The sequence below is a fragment of the Vidua macroura genome, chromosome 1 (assembly GCF_024509145.1).
Source record: "Vidua macroura isolate BioBank_ID:100142 chromosome 1, ASM2450914v1, whole genome shotgun sequence".
In the NCBI taxonomy this organism is placed as follows: domain Eukaryota; kingdom Metazoa; phylum Chordata; class Aves; order Passeriformes; family Viduidae; genus Vidua; species Vidua macroura.
Genome location: NC_071571.1, coordinates 21,410,484 through 21,430,232, shown reverse-complemented (window position 1 = coordinate 21,430,232; position 19,749 = coordinate 21,410,484). Strand labels below are relative to the sequence as shown.

Genomic DNA, 19,749 nt, shown 5'->3' with positions numbered 1-19,749 from the left:
CAATTTCTTGCTCTGATTTTCATTCCTTCCCTCTCAGCCAGGAAGAGAGGCAGGAGCCTGGGAACCTGTTTCAAAGGAAAATCATGAAAGGATTTTTAGTGAGGTAGTAATCAGCCTTTCCTCCCAAGTAACAAGCCAGAGGACAAGAGGAAAATGACCTCAAGTTGCTGCAGGAGAGGTAAAGAATCAGAATCATAGAATTATAGAATGGTTTGGATTGGAAGAGACCTTAAAGATTACCCAGTTCCAACCCCTCTGCCATTAGCAGGGACACCTTTCATTCCACCAAATTGCTCCCCCCCCAGGGATGGGGCATCCACAGCTTCTCTGGGCAACCTGTTCCAGTGCCTCACCACCCTCACAGAATGTTTTCCTAATATCTAATCTAAACCTACTTTTCTTCAGTTTGAAGCCATTCCCCCTCATGCTGTCACTACATGCTCTTGTAAAAAGTCCCCCTCCATCTTTCATGAAGGTTTTCTTCAGGTACTGGAAAGCTGCAATTAGGTCACCCCTAAGCCATTCCCTCCAGGCTGCACAAACCCATTTCTCTCCACCTTTCCTCACAGGAGAGGCTCCCCAGCCCTCTGATCATCTCAGTGGCTCTGCAACAGGTCCATGTCCTTCCTGTGCTGGGACCCCAGAGCTGGGTGCCGTGTTCCAGGTGGGGTCTGTCTCACCAGAGCAGAGCAGAGGGACAAAACCTCTCTGCCCTGCTGCCTACGCTGCTTTTGGTGCAGCCCAGGACACGTTTGGCTTTCTAGGCTGAGTGCACATGGCCGGGTCATGTCCAGCCTCTCATCCACCAGCACCCCCAGGTCCTTCTGGGCAGGGCTGCTCTCAATCCCTTCATTCCCCAGCCTGTGCTGATACTGGGGGTTACCCCAGCCCAAGTGCAGCACCTTGCACTTGATCTTGTTGAACCTCATGAGATTCCCATAGGCCACTTCTCAAGCTTGTCCAGGTCCCTCTGGATGGCATCCTGTCCTTCAGGCGTGTCAGCTCCACCACTCAGTTTGGTGCACCACTGCAAACTTGTTGAGGGTACACTTGATCACACTGTGTCATTAATGAGGATATTAAATAACAGTGGTACAAATACAGACCCCTGAGGGGCACCACTGGTCTCAGATTTTCAAAAGGACTCTGAGCCCTTGACCACTGCCCTCTTGGATGCGTCCATCCAATCAATTTCTTATCCAATTATCCTCTCATCAAATCCACGTCTTTCCAATTTAGAGAGAAGAATGTTGTGGTGGGGTTTCTCAAAGGCTTCACACAAGTCCAAATAAATGACATCTGTAACCCTTCCCTCGTACACTGATGTAACCCCCCCATCCTAGAAGGCCTACATCCTTGAGGGCCACTAGACAGGATATTAGGAAACATTTCTTCACTGAGAGGGTTGTTGATCATTAGAACAAGCTTCTGAGGGAAGTAGTTGAGTCACCAACCCTGAATTTTAGTGGTGAAAATAGCAGTGCTGATTACACAGTTGAACTCAATGACCTCAGAGCTCTTTTCCAACCTCAATTATTCTGTGATTCTATGGTACTTAGTCTGTTGTGTTTCTTATTTGTAGATTGTCTAAGCATTTATTCTACTTCTTATGCAGAAGTAGTGATGTGGAAAAAGGGATTTACTAACTGCATGGGTAGAGTTAAGTTTTTGGAGGTTAGCTCCTGTATTTAGAGCTTCTAGGCTTTTCCTTCTTCTTGGTGAGTTGGAGGTTGAGTCATGTTTGATTCCAAGCTGTTTTTTACATTTACAGTAAGGGCTGATGATTCACAAGCGTACAGATGTTCTGTCACACATTAAAATAAGAGTTAAAAAGGTTTATTTTTAAAAGACTATGTGTTAAAAAAAAACATATTCTCCTTTACATGATAGGGTAACCAAGAAAAAAAATCAAAACATTGTCTCTAATTATTCACAAAATTTTGCCAAATCAGTAACCTTGTTGAGTGTATTTTAATGCACTGAAATATGTCAAAGTTATTCCACAGCCACATTGTTTACAGCTGATTATCATCTCATGCCAACTGCCTTGGAGAGTATTTGTAAGAAGAGTTACAGGACTGTTAAGCGATGACCTGAATATCTGTTTTTGGCAGATTATATTAAACAAAACAATTTTTTGCAGATCATCAGTTTCTGGCAATATTTAAAATATGTCTTTCCATAGCAATTCAGCAAAACATTTTACTCTCAGTATATCAAGCAAACTTGAAGGAAAACAAGTCACAAGCATCTATTTTTAGTGCCAGGTGGAAATCTACTTTTTTAAAAGTGAGGTTCTTCCTGGAATACTGCCTATCAAGAAATGCCATTTTCCCACACCAGAGGTAAAAATAAACTACTCATTGAAAGGCAGTGCAGAAATGACATAGTTAAAATAGAGTAAATTAATTTCATACCTTCTTTATGAGCAGCAAAATTTATCATACACTTCTCTAATGAATGAAGTAGCTCCTGGTAGAATCCATGAGCAACAATTCAGAGGGGTACAGACACTATGGAGAGCTTCTGTGAAGGCAGTGGGATTCCCTAGTGCACAAGTCTGACATGGGTGACAGAAAGTGTGAAAGAATTGAGCTTCAGTCCCACATACTGACTGGTTTTCTAGACATATCTAGTGATACAATCACATATCCAGTGGATAATTTTAAATTTTCTTCTCCCACAAAATGAGTACTTACAAACTAAATTATGAGCTGTAGTGAATTTAGTGCTTAATGAATATACTTTGCAAAACTGATTTCTGAGATGCATATTGAGTTTTGATTTGCTAGATTCCTGACCAAGGCTAAACCAACTGCTGTTATTATAAGACTTGCTGTTGATATTAATTAGATGAAAGTAAATTCTCTTAATATTTGGGAGCATTAAGAAAATTAAGGCATGAGCTTCCTCTAGTTTTCAATTACGACTGGGTACCTAGCTTAAAAAAAACTAATAATTTTTGAGAACTTCTACTATTTTTCTTCTGTGCAAAACAGGAAGATTTTCAAAGATATAAAATGAATAGGGATTAGATGCCAAACTGTTGTATGAGCCAGGAAAATGTGTCTCTACATTTTTAGGAACAAACAGTGGTTCTCCTTTAGGTGTTTAAATAGCACTGGGTTTGGAATTTCTCCTTTAGGAGTTTGGAAAAACTCCCGATTTCTAAAAAATGCTGAGAAGATACCCTGTGAAAGATAATTTCTTTATGGGCAAGCTCCAAATCACTGGTTGCTTTTGACAATGCAGGATGTATGTTTACCCTGCAGTTCCTTGCAGGTGATGTGGGCTTGTTCACTGTATTGCAGAGCAGCGACAGCCCCATGGCATTATCCTCACGACAGCTTACACAAGGAAAATAAACTCTCATTGCTACAATGTGTGCTGGCTCCGCTTCAATGCTGTAATTCAGTCTAATTGGATATATTTAATAGCAGCATATCCACAAATGTTGTGACTATGCTCTCAATAGGATGTGGACTCACTTCTACTGCAGTTATCCATTGGATTATATCTAAAAATATCCATTAAATTGTTTTTTCTGTTGATGAATATCTGCTCCCAGACACAGACTGCTTCAGCAGCCATGGAAAATACTTGCACTGTTGTTACTTTGAATAAGGAAAAAAAAATAGCTTATATCTGGACAAAGTTTGCAAGCATCATACAAGTTACAGAATGCTTCTTAAACAATGTATTGAAATATTATTTTTAAAAATGAACATAAGCACCAATAAACTTAGGTCTTGAGTGGGTGTTATGTGTGTATACCAAGTAGATGCTTTCTTAGTGCTTAAAACTGAAATACAATATTATCCAGCATGTTATTTGATTATATGGAACTCTTTGGTGGATTAAGTTGCAATTCTTTGGTTTTTGGGTTGCAATGAGTGGGACTGAACTTGGAGCCATTTTCCATGTTGCTAGAAGTGAGCCAGAAAGTGCATGTCAAATGAGCCAGGCCAATTTGTTTAGGACAATTTCTAAAACTAATCAACTAAGATCTGCTTGCAGCAGAAAAGAAGGGCCAGACTGTGACCCTGGAAAAGTCTGTTTGACCTGATTTCTGGGGCAAATTAAAATACAGTGAGCACTGTCTCTTGTCCCTCATCCCAGATGTACAAATAGGAACCTGAACTAGTCATCAGGATAAAGTTTTTCATCTCCAAGGCCATAGAAGCTCTGTCATTGTTCTATCACAGATAAGAAACTAGAGACACCACAGGTGGGAACAGCTGCTGTACTGGTTTTTAATTCACCTTTTGGTTTTTCCACTGTGCAGACTGTCAGGAACTGTCAGACAAAGACAGTAAAGGTCACACGTGCATCCTTGTAGCTCACCACCTCATCCACCATCCAAAATGCAGACAAGATTGCTGTGGTTCAGAGTGAAAGGTTGTAGAGCAAGAGAATTAGCAGCAGCTCTGGACTGAAAAAGGCACCTACTCTTCTCTGGTCAATGTTCGAAGTGGGACATGAAATGCATGAGAGTGGGCAGGACCAGCTGCTGAAGTGCAGCACCACAGCAGGTTCAGTCTTTTAGATAAAGACTGATAAGGATGTTTCAATACATGTGGGTTTGGTACAATTCCATAAATAGTTTCCTAAAAACCCGTAACTAATAAATACCTGAGGTACATTTGCTTTAAGAATCCAACCCTCTTCCACCAGCACAAAATTCACAGTTCCTCAAATTAAAGAGTACAAAGCAGTCTTGAAAAAGCCTCACTGACTTGCCAAACTGAAAGCAAAGGACTGGGTGGAGAGCTCCAGGCAATGAGATCAGCACTGCAGCACAGTGCATCTGCACTCAGGGAGAAGGGCACAAAAACGGGAGGCTTTGAGGGCAGAGGCACTGGAGATGAAATGCTTTACACAACAAGGAAATTAATAACACATTCATGAATTCATGCATCTACAGTATATAACAAGCAGCTCTTACAACTCACAGAATTTAAATTTTTTCTCCCTGAATACTCTTCTGGCTTCAGTTTCTCTAGGCAAGGCTCAGACTGTGTCAGCTGAACAGGAAATTCTGGTTATGCTGGTGATTGAATGCCATTTTCTCAATAATTCACTTTCTGAAAAAGTTGTCCTTTTTCTGTATTTCTGTCAGGATTTCTATGTTCCCAGAAATCCTCAGAAAGGCAGGAGTAGGTGTATGGAAAATAAATGCAAATAAATGCAAAATCACACCCTTCATCAGACTTCAGGCTGGTTTGAATGAACGTTCAAAGCAAAATGTCCTTATCACAACTGCAACCAAGTTTACTAACCCAGTTGAGGCGTGAAAGGTTGTAACTATCAGACAAAGTTTATTAAATTAAAGAATAAAAATATTCACACATAGTTTGATCCAAAATACTAATCTATCTCAGAGAAATCACAGCATTATAAAGACACAGGCTTCACTGCCCATGAGATTTTAGAAGGTCATTTACCTCTGATAAAGAGGCTGGGTTATTAAAAGCATTGCAGAACAGGGATGGATTCTTTCTCCATGTGGGTTTTGGAAAATCTCAAACTATTAAACACTGAATGGTTGTCAGATGTAATTGAGACAAGATGTACAGGAAGCTCAGTAAAGGCAAGGAAAATAAAAGCTGAAATGAGGAGACCACTTTTTGAGGCAACAAGACACAGTGTAACACACCCTGGACTGCAGAGAAGTGTCAGGCACTGAGGGAAGAAATCAAAAGGGGAAGTGTTCTTGCTACTGTGGACCAGAAATATGCAACAGAGCCTCCAGAGGGCAAAGAGACTGGTTCCATGTTAGCTGAAAATTGAGTTGTTTCTGTAAAATAAATAATAGTATTTGATCTCTCTGAAACTTTAAAAGCTAGAGAAAAAACAATGGGTACTTTAGAATCTCTGTTTCAAATTCACCTGTCACCAAGATCATCTTTCTCTCACAGTATTGCTACACTACATTAAACAGTCCAGACATAAATTAATTAAGACAAGGTTGATTTTTGGAAAATTTTATTTCTGTAACAGGAAAATACAAAGTTGCTCAGAGAAATCAAGTATTAAAATCCTGAGAACTGTATCAAACTATATTCAGTGCTTATTTTTACTGTGCATTATTAGTGTAAAGCAGCAGATATTCACAGTTCACTAGAGAATGAAAACCGAAAAATTTGAAACTCATGCTGCTTTCTGTCTTTACTATTGAGTGATTCTTCTTCAAAATACTTCAAACTGTAGTGCTCTCATACTAACTACAAATGTAGTGGGAACATCCCCATTCATGGATACAACATTTATTTGGTATAATCCTGATAGCAAAAAATGAAAGATAACTTCTAAAATACCACATAACCCGATGGAGGCATTCTGTTTCATTAACCACTCTGAATAGGAAGCATAATCACATAAGAGGATAGTGTGGTTACTTTTAAGTACTCAGTTAAGTCCTCAACTGGCATAAACACTATCAGCAGACTACAAACTATTCTACATATGACTACTAAGGTCATAAATACAGGTCTCTCATCAATTTTCCACTACAACATCCCATCCCTAAGTATGTTTGCATTGTTGTGGCATATTTTAATATTGCATAGTTCTACACAGGTAAGGTACTACTGCTTGCATTGCTGTTGCAAATGGCTACATTATTCTTAAATGGGTATTGTTACTACAGTAAATCTCTCAAAAATAGATACATGTCACATAGATCATTAAATGTCTTGGATTTAACAGTACTCTTGAGTAGCATTTCATTTTTAAGTCCTACATACAGCATGTGAGCTTGCAAATCCTCTTACATTATTATCAAGCTTACAGCTCAGCTGTAAGTGTTAGCTGCAGCACATCATGGAAACACTGGAACAGAGTTCTGCACAGCACTTCTGCATCAGTCTCTGGACAGGATTTCCAAGAAGAACAGGTAGTAACGATCCTACCAATATAGAAAACAGTGAAGTCACTGTGCTTAATTGTCAAGGTCTAGGATAAAGTTACATGAATTGTCCTGAAATGTGGAATTATTGACAAAAATTCTGAAGTAAAAATTGTTACATAAACATACTGTCTCAACACTGAAAGAGGACTCAGATCCTTAGTGCCTTCAGTAAGCAATAATGTTGACACATCTTGAAATCAGATACTTTGATTTAAATACCTGTTACTACATACACAGTGACACAACTTTTCTGTTTATATTTGAAAATGCTGTGAATTATATTTCTTCTTTTTCTGCAATTAGTTTAAGGTTTTAGGTACTTATTTTCTATTTATCTAATAAAAGGTATATCTTGATCTAGTTCTATTTATTTAAAGAGAGCCATAGATCAAAGTATTAATGGCTTGTATTCTCAAACTGATTTGAATGGGCACACAACCCCTGCCTAGCTTTAGGAAGAAGTCATTTGAATTACACCTAAAGTAGCAATTTATCTCTACACATTCTAACCAAAGTGGTTTTGGATTTCATAAAACAGCAGTAATTTTTGTCCGTAAGACCAGTTAAGCCAAAGTTGGATCTTTTCAAATCGTGTGATTTTTGGAGAAGTGAAACCAAATGCTTTAGCCTCTCAAGATATGTGTCACTGCCACGAATGATGGGCAGTATGCTCACCTGTCCTCTTATCTGCTCTAGCTCAGCCAAAAAACACTTTTACATGTAACAAAATGATCTCTAAAGTGACAGCCTATTTTAAAGTTAACCTATTTTAAAGTCCTTTTGTTGCTCCCTTCTTTCACCTTCCCTACTCTTTATTTCTGCTTATTGTCAGTATCTTGGTGCTCACTTGCCCTCCATCACTTGTTCTTCCTCCCACATGTGCATTCCCAGAATGCCAATGCATCTATTCTCGTGTATCTCACTTCTCAATCTCTTCTGACACAATGAGCCGTATTTCTTCAGTATTTTCCTTTTCTCATTCTAGCCTTTTCCTCTGTGACAAATGCAGAGCCATATTCAAAATGAAATTATATCCTTACCTGTCATCTCTAATTGCATAAAAAAAGCCATAGCCATGTTGTACCATAGGGAGTGCAGATCCACTAAACCTAGTGTAGCCAGTCAGACTAGTTGAAAGGACAAAATTCCCACCTCCTCCACTGTGAAAGAACACAAAACAAAAACAACACTTTTGAAAGTAATTTAAACCAAAGTGAGTCTTACGAAAGAGTGATTTTGTCATAGAGATCAAGACATCAGCACACATAAGGCCAGTGTAGCAAAGGCCTTGGTATCAAGGGATACAACTTCCCATGGGACAAGAATATGAATTACCTGGCTGTGAAGGCCTTATCCCCATACAGTTCTGGCACCGGCAGTCCTTGCTCCTGCGCTATGAGCAGCAGACCCAGAAGATGACGATCAAAGCCTGTCAAATAAATGCAAATACTGAATCATTAACAGCAGCATTCCCAGTTTTTCTGCTTCTTCTGGTCTGTTCAGCTGGGAGCTCAAATAGCAGCTGAAGGACAGATAAACAACAGCATCATATTGTAGCATCCAAACACATTTCCCACATATTTGATCTAAGAGGTCTTCAACACTTTCAACTTGCAGCACTGAGCTCAAAAGCAAATTACTTCAGTAACAGAGATGCAGCACAGTCCCTGTGGAAAACAAAACCCAAGAAAACTCCCACTTCAGTCAAGGAGGAAGAGCTCCTCACAGTGGAAGTGGCCCACGGGCAATTATGTCAACACAGCGAAAAGGCTTTCAGGGCCATGACTGCTCCGAATTGTGATGACAGGCTGGAGAGAGTATGAAGTTCATCAGGTTCATTTCCCAGCTACTCTTTCTTATTCACAGAATGGTGTAGAGCACTAACACAGTTGGGTTAGAATCTCACTCTAATCTCTCCTGTGTCCTAAAGACCACCTTTTTCACTTTTCAGCCAAGCACATACTTGACTGGAAGGTATTCCAAAGTAATGATTTGCTAGGCAGAAAAACTGAATAAATATTCCAACTGAACTTATTTTTGGGGTACAAGGATGGGTGCAAGGAGCACGTTTTATTCTTCTCCTCAAAATTAAAAGTATAAAATATTAAGGGGTAGTTTTTATTCAGGTTGAAAATAAGGAAACAGAGAACTAGCATACAATGGTATTCCCTTTTCACCCGTGCGAAAAAAACCCAAAAATTTTGATCCCAGAGTACCTTTTCCATTTTCACATTCTTTCCTCATTTTATTGTGTTTTGCAAATGCCTTATGCATCAGCTGTAGCCGTTGATAATTCTGTAAAGGGCAAGATTAAAATAAAAAGCAAAAAGAGAGAAAAAGAAAAATCAATCCAAATGAGTAATACATCAGCAATCACAGATCAGCAGGTTTTTCCCTCTCATAGTTTCTTACAATTTTAGATAGAAGAAAATGGAGGAACTTGAAAGGTACATAAGAACCTCTCTTAAACTCTTTTCAGGAAAATGTGCTTGCTTGTTTTCTGTATCTCTGTTGTTTTACTCAGATCACTTTTGAACTGAACAATATTCTAAACTTCATACTCTTTCCCAAATAATCTGAAACAATGGAAAGGAACCAGTGTGAACTAGAGTGATCAAACCCAAAAACCTTCTACTATATCATTTATTCAGAAGGACACTAGCTCCTAATAGGTGCATTCCCAAATTTTCTCTGCTGATTGCCAATTCTGCCCAACATTATGCTTTTTCCAAGTTTATATTAGAACTTTTATATTAAAGTCAGAGAGAATACAAATAACATGGTTTTTGTAAAGGAGACTTGACAAACAGTCCTAGATGCTCAAGATCTTCACTTCCAAAACCTTAGATCTTGATAGCTCCTTGACTACTTAAGAAGGACTATTTATCCTTTCATTCGTCACACAAGAGGCTGCAGCAGAGAATGTGAAACAAGGATAGAAGCCACTCGATTTGGATAAAAATCAAGCTATTAAGCAGACAAGGGGCAAAAGAAAATTTAAGACAAAATGATAATTTCAAAGCATCTGACTTTAAGGTATTAAAAATTACATAAACGCAGACTTTCAAGCATGTTAATTTCAATACTATTGAACAGGTTTTTTTTAAGCTCCAGGAGTTAGTATTAAAAAAAAACAACAAAACAATAATAGGGAGATATTTGTAGATGCTATTTAACATTACAAAGAGAAAAATACTACAGTTAGTATACACAGAAAGTTACACACTAGTACTAGTAATAACCACAGAAGCCTGATAATTGGTTAGAAGGTAACTGAGGAGCAGGGAAATAATAGGAATCCATATTTGGAATAGGAAAGCAGATTTGGAAGATGGCCAGAAAACTGAGTTTTAAAACTGCAGTACATGCCAAAAGAAGCCAGTGAAGACCAGGAAAACATGTTCTTAAAGGCCAGAATTATTATCACACATGCTTTCTGACAGCTGTCTTTTGCTGTACTTTTCAGATGCATTAATAATACAGATTTAGATTTTTCTAAAGATGTGTTGCCCTTTGTCTCAAAAACCTTCTCCTTGCTTAATTTCTTAGGCTCTGAGAAATATACAGTGAGGGCAACAGAAAGAGCTTTAGCAGAGCTCTTGCTTGGCAAGCAAGGCATGACCTGCTTTGCCAGCCAAGCGCCAGAGGGTAGTTGCTGGGAAAAGAAAAGGTCTCCAGTTCAGCTACTTAGAGACAAACTCAGGAACACACCCCTGTTACCACTAGGACCCAAACATCTTTCAATCTTGCTCTCAGATGCAACTATTAGATAAACATTTCCTGATTTCACCTGAAAATTAAAACAGAACAACTGCACAGCACAATACTTTGGCTCCAACCCAGGAACTTTTTGAGGTGTGAAATAAATCAGTGTGAATGTAATTTGAGGCAGTTACATTCTTGAAACCAAAAGGTAAATAGCACACAAAACCACACATGACAGCACATCTCAGTCACAATGACCAGAATCAGAGTTCAAGCAACCCAACATTTAAAATTTGTCTCCCTGGAAAGGTGCCAACTCCCATCAATGAGACAACAAAAAAGCGAGTTTGAAGTGGTTCAGATGACAGGCCTTCTAAATACATAATAATTAAAGTAGGATTTCAGTATTTACACTGTCAGAAGGATCCAACATGGACTTGCACCATTCCACTGCTTCCACAGTACATGGTCTTATGGTCTCTGTGCGGCCATGATAGAAACGCCTGGTCATGGCAGTTTCGTAACAGCAGCCTGGACTAAGAACAAAAATTAAGGAAGAGTGTCTCATTAACATAACAAAACTGTTTGCTATCTCAAGGGCTAAAGGAGTCCTGCAAAAGATCTTGCACATCAAGCTCAGTTACAAGTACCAGAAGCCCATAAATTTTTTTATAACTTATGTTTCTGAAAAAGACCCACAAAGCAACTCTATGTGGTTTGATGGGACAGATGACTGAAAAAAGTACTATACTCATACCTTGAAAAGACTGCATTGCCATGGACATTTTCTGCAGACTACAGATCTACTAGCCTCTAGCAAAAAACAGCTGATATTACACAAGTTTCAGTTTCACCGTGTACTTCCACCTACACCATCTAAACCCTCATAAATTAAGAGACACATTTGAAATAAGCTGTGTGTTCCAAAGCATTTAGAGGGAAAGGTCAAAACCTCCTCTGCTGCACACTGACAGCCATCAGGCTTTTACATGGAGCAACTCCAGCTCTACTACAGTCTACCACTTAATATACAACCTACATCAAATATACTTGCATGTTTACAACAGAGCAAGGCTATTTTAGTCAGATAATTAATGTCCTCATGTTCAGCAAACCAACCTTTGTTGAGCTACACCTCACCAGTGACAAAAACATCACACTTCTATGATGAAACCCTCCTCCTTCCGAAGTAAGCAATACTCTGCTGGTCAGTAATGACTTACACAAGCCATAATGATTGCTAGTTAGCAAATAGAAATTTGGGAACACCAATAACAAGAAGAATGACACCTTTTAATCAATAATACAAAATTAAATGACACATCCAAAAATGCAGAGGCAGGCACTTGAAGGGTGACTATCTTCATCTCTATTATTCTGCCTAAACCTTCACGCCCAATATTGCTAAAGAAAGTGAGACACTGAAGTTTGTGAGGCCTTTTACAGGCTTAGAAGACTAAACATTTTACTGGTGGCTGCCACATGCTACAGCCAAAACTCTCTTCTACATTTGAGCAACTATTTGACATTAGAGAATCCCGACCCACTGTGCATTTCATGTTCCCCCAAGTGTTTCCTTTGTATGGCCCAAGTTCAAGTTTTCACAGACTGGGTTCTACCGTCCACTCCATAATATGTATATCTATTATCCCTATGGGCACAAGAACATAATTCTTCTGAAGCAAGTATGGCTCTATGCAACTGTTACTGCAAAAACCCCTTAGTTATTCATTCTTACATCCCCATGGCAAATTACATACTAACGTTGCAAAGCCACTGAACACCTCTACTCAATAACTAGTTTTTTATTCCTAATCTGGTATTTTCTTACCGTCCGTGGCATTTGTAATAAGCAAGCTGAAGGGCAAGCTGCACAAATGTATCAGGATGAAGTTTCCTCTTTCTAATCAATGCTTTGCCGAAGGATGTGAAGGCGTAAGACACCAGCTGCAAGTCAGATACCTGCCATACCAAAGGAGGAAAAATAACAGAAGTCAAGAAATATCACAGCTTGGTCCTCTGCAAATAAAACACACTCAACATAAACCATGATGTAACAAATTTAACCATGGTGTTAAATTCATCAATTCATCAGGAACATAGTCGTTCCTGTTCTCCAGCATGAAAAACTAAAAACATGAAAAACTAAAACTAAAACCTCAACTAAAAGCATGGAAATAGAATGAAAAAAATTAGTTATCAGTAACAACTAAGAGAACCAGGAGTAAATTTCACCTTCTTGTAATACAATTCTTTAGTACATCCGATTTCATTCATAATTTTTGAATCCACTGTGAATACAAGTTCCTCTGGCCATGGAATATCCCTCACATTATCTGATCCCTGGGAAGATCAAGACAGAAAAAAAGATGCAAAACCAGAAAATGTTATCCATAAGAAAAGGCACATTAACTGATAAGCTTGAAAGTTTATAAAAGATAGATACCTTCCATTTTCCCTCATTTTCAATAATCTTCATTTCAGCATAAGATAACATGGTAATTAAAGCCATGGCATCAAAAGGAGAATGCTAGAATCAGATAAGAGAAGATATTACATTTCTTTGCATAACAGCAAGAAGATCAAACTCTTCTGTTTTTTTCCCTATTCTGCTCCTTTTCCTGTCAACCAACAGCTTTACTGTGCAGTGTTGGACTTGTTTTATAGTTCTGCAATAAATACAGAAGTATTTTAAGTCCACCCACTGTTTTAACTGCTCTGCAGCTGGACAGGGAGGTACAATGTATTACTGCCATGAAAAGGCAGATTTAAGGAAAAATACAAGCCCTGCTGGCCATGTAATAATGAGTTTAAAATAACATAGTTTAAAAAACACAGTTGTTCAAATGGATACATCAAACAAAGAGTTAATTTAGAGCTTTCTTGTGTATTGTATTTTTATTCCTTTGGAACTAATCATTAAGTACTTTCAGAAATAAGATTATGACTTCAGATCCTCTTGTTAATTCAAGTATGGTGTAATGGCAAACACCATGAGAGAGCAAAGAACATGAGAAAGGAGACTGCTTTTGGAAACTTACTAGACCAGGTGCCACGTAAACAAGGCTACATTAAAGAGTAATACATTAAGCACTTAATACTCTGAAGGGGAAAATTCATTAAATAAATACTCAGAAGATGGAAAAAAAATAACTTACATCACAGAATGCACTACAGGTTCCATTGGAAAAGAATATGCTATTGTAGGATTTATCTCCCCAGCGCACAGTTGGATCACCTGTTAGCCCCAGCTTTGTAAGCTAAAGCAGAAGAAACATACTGTGAAGTCTAAAAAACACCAAAAACACTGCCAGTCTTTGTAAGCTAAACCTAGTCTACATTAAGATAGCAAGACCTCCCTGACAGATGACATTTTCATCCAATTCAAGAGGAACATGACTACAGGGCCAAGTTATTAATTAAAAGTGTGATTAAAACGTTAATGACTATGTCTTTGATGACCCTGAAGGATAGAGGGCTAAAATGTTATGAAGGTAGATTTCAGCCATTCCCACTTCCAATGGCCTAACAACTAAAACTATTTAAGTTTTACTATGGATCAAAAAAGCACATTTTTTACATATTTACCTGCTTCATTTTTCCTGTTCTGAAAGAGCAAGAGGTGCTACTTCTGTATATATGCAGGAGAAATTTTTATGTAAAGATGATCAGATATGAATCAAAAACTCTTAACTACCTCAGTGTAGTCCTCAGGAGTTGCATGAGGGCTACAATCATCAAGGCCAACCACAAACAAACTTCTCTGAATTTTTTCCAGAAGAGTTAAGTTCTTTGGATCAAGATGAATCAAATATTCCCGTAACTAGAAGGCATAAAAAGACAAAGCTAAGTGAAATAATGTTTTTCCAGTGATCACAATGCTTTTCCCAGAAACCTGCTGCTGAAGTATTTCTACCTCTGCCCATTTGGTCCTTTCATTGCTTGTTAGGGCTGCCAGTCCTGGTCCATCTGGTTCACTGTAGCATTTCTTCTGTATATATGTAAGTTGCCTTTAAGAAGATTTCAAAAACTGAAGTTAACAACAGATGGAGAGAAGGTAAATGTCACCTTGCGTTTCTCTCTCTTTTTTGCAAAGCTGGAATTTTGGTTCAACATTCACAAGCCAGTGTGAATTTTCAGGAAGCATGAATCAGCTCCCTTAGATTCTAAGGACAATTGAAGACCTGCGCAGGTTTCAGTCATTCAGCACCTACAAGCCCAGTACAACCACACATAAACAATTGTAGTGCTAAAACATTGCTACACGCTTAATTTAAAACTAGATTTAAGACTTCAACAGTGCAGGCTGAGACTTTGCAGAGCAGCAGACATTTGCCATACTGCAGCTTTACAGCTTCTACAGGAGCTAATCACATACAGGGCAAACCTTCCCCTCAAGACAAACTTTAACACAGAACACTTGCTACAGTACATCCTGAATGTAGATTCTGAACTACACAACAGTAATTTTCTTCCTACCTTTTCCTTTTGAGGAATAATTAACAGAGGGTTAAGTTTTAGTTTGCAAATTCAGTTTTCCACATGCTGTTCTCCATGTTAAAGAAACTCCATAAACTACAGGCACTTAATCTGGCTTCTTCTTTGTTCTGGCACTCTTGCCTATTTAATATAACTATTGATCATCAGTTACATAGTATCAAAAATGAGACACGCATGATGACCTTACAAAAATAAAGCCAAACAAAAAAAAGCCCCACCAAACCAAACCCAACCTGCCCTTCCTATAGACAATAGATTTAGGGGGTTTTGTCTGCATTCCAAGTGTTCATTTATTTCTTACTGGCTTGACTTAACAGGTACAACTACAAAAATTAGAAATGCATGTTAAAATATTAGCTATTAAACTACCAGACTATTTTTAAAAAGGGATTTTTAGATTCTCTAGTTAGGTTTATCTTGCCCAAGGAATTTGGCCATCCACTTTTTGCCTATTTTAATTACAAGCCTTCTGTTGTGCACTATAAGCAGCACTTTGACTGTTGCATTAAGTTATTCCCTGGCAAAATTAACAACCCTTTTTTAGTAAGGAGATGCATATAGATACCAAATCAGTCACAAGAGACTTATGCTGAAACTACATCTGTATGTAACAGGAGAGTTCAACACATGAGAGTGCTTCAACTTTGATAATGATTAAGTAGCGATGCAGATTGTACCTGGAAGGAATGATGATAGCTGTAATCCTACTCATTAAATGTAAAGAAACCATAAAAAATGGTATTTCCTACTAAAGTATCTTCTTTCGGCCCTTTTGTATGATGCTCTACAGACGTATTACAATAGTACACGGAAAGAAATTTCCATCCACTGAACAAGGATTTACTCAAATCTGAACCTTTCAGCTAAAGGAGAAGCTGTAGCCTCTCTCACACCTAATTCTTTGATCTCAAGGGAATTGAAAAAAAAAAAAGCCTCTTTTGTATGTAGCTTAAATAAGACAGCTCATTTAAAATAAGCATTTTGAAAACCTGAAAATCTCTGGAGGAGTCAGCATGCTGCCTTCATGCATAGCATCAAATGCAAATACTCGACCTCGACACAGGACTATCAAGTGAGATGGACATTCACCTTCAGCCTCTGAAATGAAAAACAGGAATAAATGAAAATCCAACCTCGGGGATAAAGTAACAGATACAGAAAAAACTCAGCAAGTCCTACAGACTTTTTTTGTTCAATTCTGCAAACTTGAAGACATTTTAAAAGCCAACAGAAGTCACACATAACTTTCACTGTTAAAAATTCCTTCAAGTCATTGCCATTATCTAGCAGCAAATTTCATTTATTTGTATCTCTTGTAGGCAGGAACTCCCTCTGCTGAAATGAGTGTTCCTTGCTGAATCCACACATACTTACAACACACAGAATTTGTCCTTCACCAATTCTTAATGCTGGTATGTTTATTACAGGCATCAGGCTGGTTATACACAATTTGAAGCAGAGCTTTGTTTTACTCTAATTTGATAAGAACTAAATATTGGACCAAAAAGGGCATTTGTAGATGAAGCACCTTCTTTGCTTCATTATATGAACACTCTACAACCAGTAGCTGATTTAGTGCTCAAGAAAGCAAGAATTTTACGGTTAAACTGACTACTCCTTTAGCATATTAATAAAAATAATTTGCTTATATTAATCCCCAATTTTCATTTGTTTACCAGTTTTAAAATAACTGCAGAGAGAGTCTCTGGTAAGTCCAGGAATTTTGCAAGTGCAGAAGAGCATTCGAAATTGGTTCATGTCCAGAACAGTACTCCTAGATCTCTCTATGGCAACCTTCTCTCTGTAGTAACAAACACAGCAACATTAAGCAAGAGAAATTAAAACAATGGAATTAAATCAAGGTAAGACAAACCTGGCTATTACAGCAAAGAATGCATGCCAATGGACATGAACACACATATGCAATTAAGGATACAGAGACCATCAATATTTAGGATCAGTAATTTTTTTCTTAAAGTCTTACGCTCGTAGGAGATCCCAGTATTTCAGGGTGTGCCATATATTTACACATGCTCTTTCTATCTGAGTGCCCTCTTTTGGTGGCCAGCAGTGCTCAATATAGGGACCAGGGCCTCCCATATTACAGTGTATTTGTGTTGAGATGCGAAGATCAAGATAAGCCACATTCAGCCACCAGTCCTCCAGCTGAAATGAAAAAATGTTTAACATCAGAACTTACTGTTATTCATTAATTCTTTAACAATTATGTTCAACTACCTGCTTTTCACTTTCTTATTTTAATACTCTGAATAGCAGGTCCTATATAACTCAAGGCAGGACAATGGTTCAAAACTAACTGATGAAGATAATGACACATTTAGCTCTTCTGCTTTCAAGCTTGAAATAAAATTCAATGCTGCTTAAGAATATTAAATGGTAAATTATGGTATTTCTTCCCTGATAACTCATCATCTTAAACTCTTGCAGATGTCAATTGTGGCTGCTGTGAATATCACAGACTACTCCATGAAGAATAGAAGGAAACTAGACTTGTGCTGAGAGGGGATGTGAGAGAGACCATTTGTAACGCACATTTTTTGCCACCATCTGAAAATCCCCACTCTGGAGTGTGTCCTGTTAGGATTTAGAAAGCCCTCATGAATTCCACTTGGTAATGACCTTCCTTGTATCGCCTTCTCTGTTAAAAGACAACTTTAAAATGCTACCACATAGTTTCCTTCTGAGAAGAAAAAAAAAAGAAACAAAACTCTGAATTCCAGGGTTTTGGGTTGGTTTTTTTTTTTTTGGTTTTTTTTTTTTTTTTTGGTGGTGGTGTTTTTTTTTGTTGTTTTGGTTGGTTGGTTGGGGTTTTTTGGTTTTTTTTTGGGGGGGGGGGGGTTGTTTGGTTTTTTTGTTGTTGTTTTTTTTGTTTTTTCCCACGGTGGAGGGAGAAGGGACAAATGTCATAGAAAGAGAGACTGACAGATAAAGCATTCAAAAGCTGGTAAATAACTTTAAAATTTAGTTAGTGAGGTCTCTTAGCCACTCAGCTTTGAAAAAAACAAATGACACATATGTAAGTGAATGAGTTCATATCCACAGGTCAAGTGGCAGATGTAAGGAAGATTTGAAGATTTAAAAAAGCAAAATGATCTTTTGAATTATATCCTGAATAACCAACTTTCCACAAGTTTAATTAAGATGTTGTACACTGAATTATGATTTCTTACATATCTAAATACACACCCAATTCCTTCTCATTTTGGCTCTCTCCAGTAATTTCTGATGCAACTCTTTTCCAATGCCATTTTCAAAATTTTTAACTATATCCTTGGTTCTTTGATACTCTTCTTGATTAAGAAATGGCTTCACTGTAAAAAGAAATTATTTTATTTTAAAGACAACTGTATACTAAGATTTATTCCAAGACTCAGATATTCACAGGCAAGGGGGTAAATGAGAATTAATTTTTCTAAAACAAGTATTTGAAGGGAAAACACCTTTTAAACACCTCTCAAAAGTCTGTAAATAAATCAGTATGTTCTAATAAAACATAAATACATACTTTTAAATAAATACAGATGATAGCAGACTAATGTAATTGCTGAAAACCTGAAATATCTATCAGATAACTAAATCAAATATATTTACATCTCTAAATACTATGGAGTTCTTCCAAGTAATTAAATTTACAGGAAATTTGTTTGTAAATTAACACATTGAGCACACACATCTGCCACCATACTGCAGCAGCTACAAGCTATTTGCCTGTATTTTCAAGCCCATTCATGGTCTACAAGCAACTTGCCCATCAGTTCTCATTCACATGTCCCTGTGTTATATCCACCTTTGATTGATACCAAATGCAGTTACTGGTAGATAGTTTTTCTGTTTTTAAATCCTTTTGGATTTCTCTCAGATCATGTGCATAATAGGCCAAAATCCTCCATAAACATCTGCAAAACTAGTCATTACTTTAATCTAAACATTCCTTAAAGACTTTTTACCATGAAATCTATGGTCAGTAATGGGCACTGCTGATGTAATTTTCCATACAGGCACATCTCATTTTTTTCCTATACTCACCTGGTGTATAATTTATTTTCTGTAATATTTATACTTAGATTGTGAAGTCAGTGGGAAACAGAATGGAGGGCTGTGAGTGAGGTGTGTTTCTGGTGATTCAACGCCTACACAATGCGGCCCAAGTAATTTTTGAGGCTGCTGGACACTATCATTAATAAATACCTGGTTTGCCTTGCTACTGGTAACCCTGTAATCAACTTATAGCTGCTAAGAAACAAAGAAAGAATACACAATTACAAAAATTTAAACAAATATCTGCATCATCTCTCATCTATCTCTTGCTTTTGCAAGCAATGAGCTAGTTTCAGCAGGGCAAGTTATCAAATACATAGTTAACCTAAGTATTAAATCTTAACTCTGTCTTGCTGCAATCACACCTGCTTGCCTGCAACCACTATTTTTCATTTCTTCATAAACCTAGAGATCATCTTGTCCAACACTTCATCTCTGTAGGGTCAGTTGCAGCAAGTTGCTTAGGACTGTGTTGGATTTTAAGCATCTCCAAGGATGAAGATTCTACAATCACCCTGGTAGCAGCCTGTTCACTGCTTGACCACTGTAGCAATAAGAGGAGTTTTCTTATGTTT

At 37.7% G+C, this 19,749-nt stretch overlaps 1 protein-coding gene across 5 annotated transcripts in view; it reads right to left on the bottom strand.

Annotated features, from left to right (window-relative positions):
* Window positions 1-5,968: 5,968 nt before the first annotated feature.
* Window positions 5,969-19,749, bottom strand: part of CROT (carnitine O-octanoyltransferase) — a 19,368-nt gene continuing 5,587 nt past the window's right edge. For all 5 annotated transcript variants that reach the window (XM_053991193.1, XM_053991161.1, XM_053991185.1 and 2 more), the window contains exons 3-17: window positions 18,323-18,447; window positions 17,100-17,281; window positions 16,792-16,916; window positions 16,105-16,213; window positions 14,532-14,625; window positions 14,313-14,438; window positions 13,774-13,875; window positions 13,062-13,145; window positions 12,851-12,958; window positions 12,447-12,577; window positions 11,028-11,151; window positions 9,127-9,205; window positions 8,246-8,339; window positions 7,951-8,070; window positions 5,969-6,907 (exon numbers count right to left, since the gene is read on the bottom strand). In XM_053991193.1, coding sequence (XP_053847168.1) covers window positions 6,787-6,907; window positions 7,951-8,070; window positions 8,246-8,339; window positions 9,127-9,205; window positions 11,028-11,151; window positions 12,447-12,577; window positions 12,851-12,958; window positions 13,062-13,145; window positions 13,774-13,875; window positions 14,313-14,438; window positions 14,532-14,625; window positions 16,105-16,213; window positions 16,792-16,916; window positions 17,100-17,281; window positions 18,323-18,447 — 1,724 coding nt within the window. In that variant the 3' untranslated portion in view covers window positions 5,969-6,786. The remainder of the gene's footprint in view (window positions 6,908-7,950; window positions 8,071-8,245; window positions 8,340-9,126; window positions 9,206-11,027; window positions 11,152-12,446; window positions 12,578-12,850; window positions 12,959-13,061; window positions 13,146-13,773; window positions 13,876-14,312; window positions 14,439-14,531; window positions 14,626-16,104; window positions 16,214-16,791; window positions 16,917-17,099; window positions 17,282-18,322; window positions 18,448-19,749) is intronic.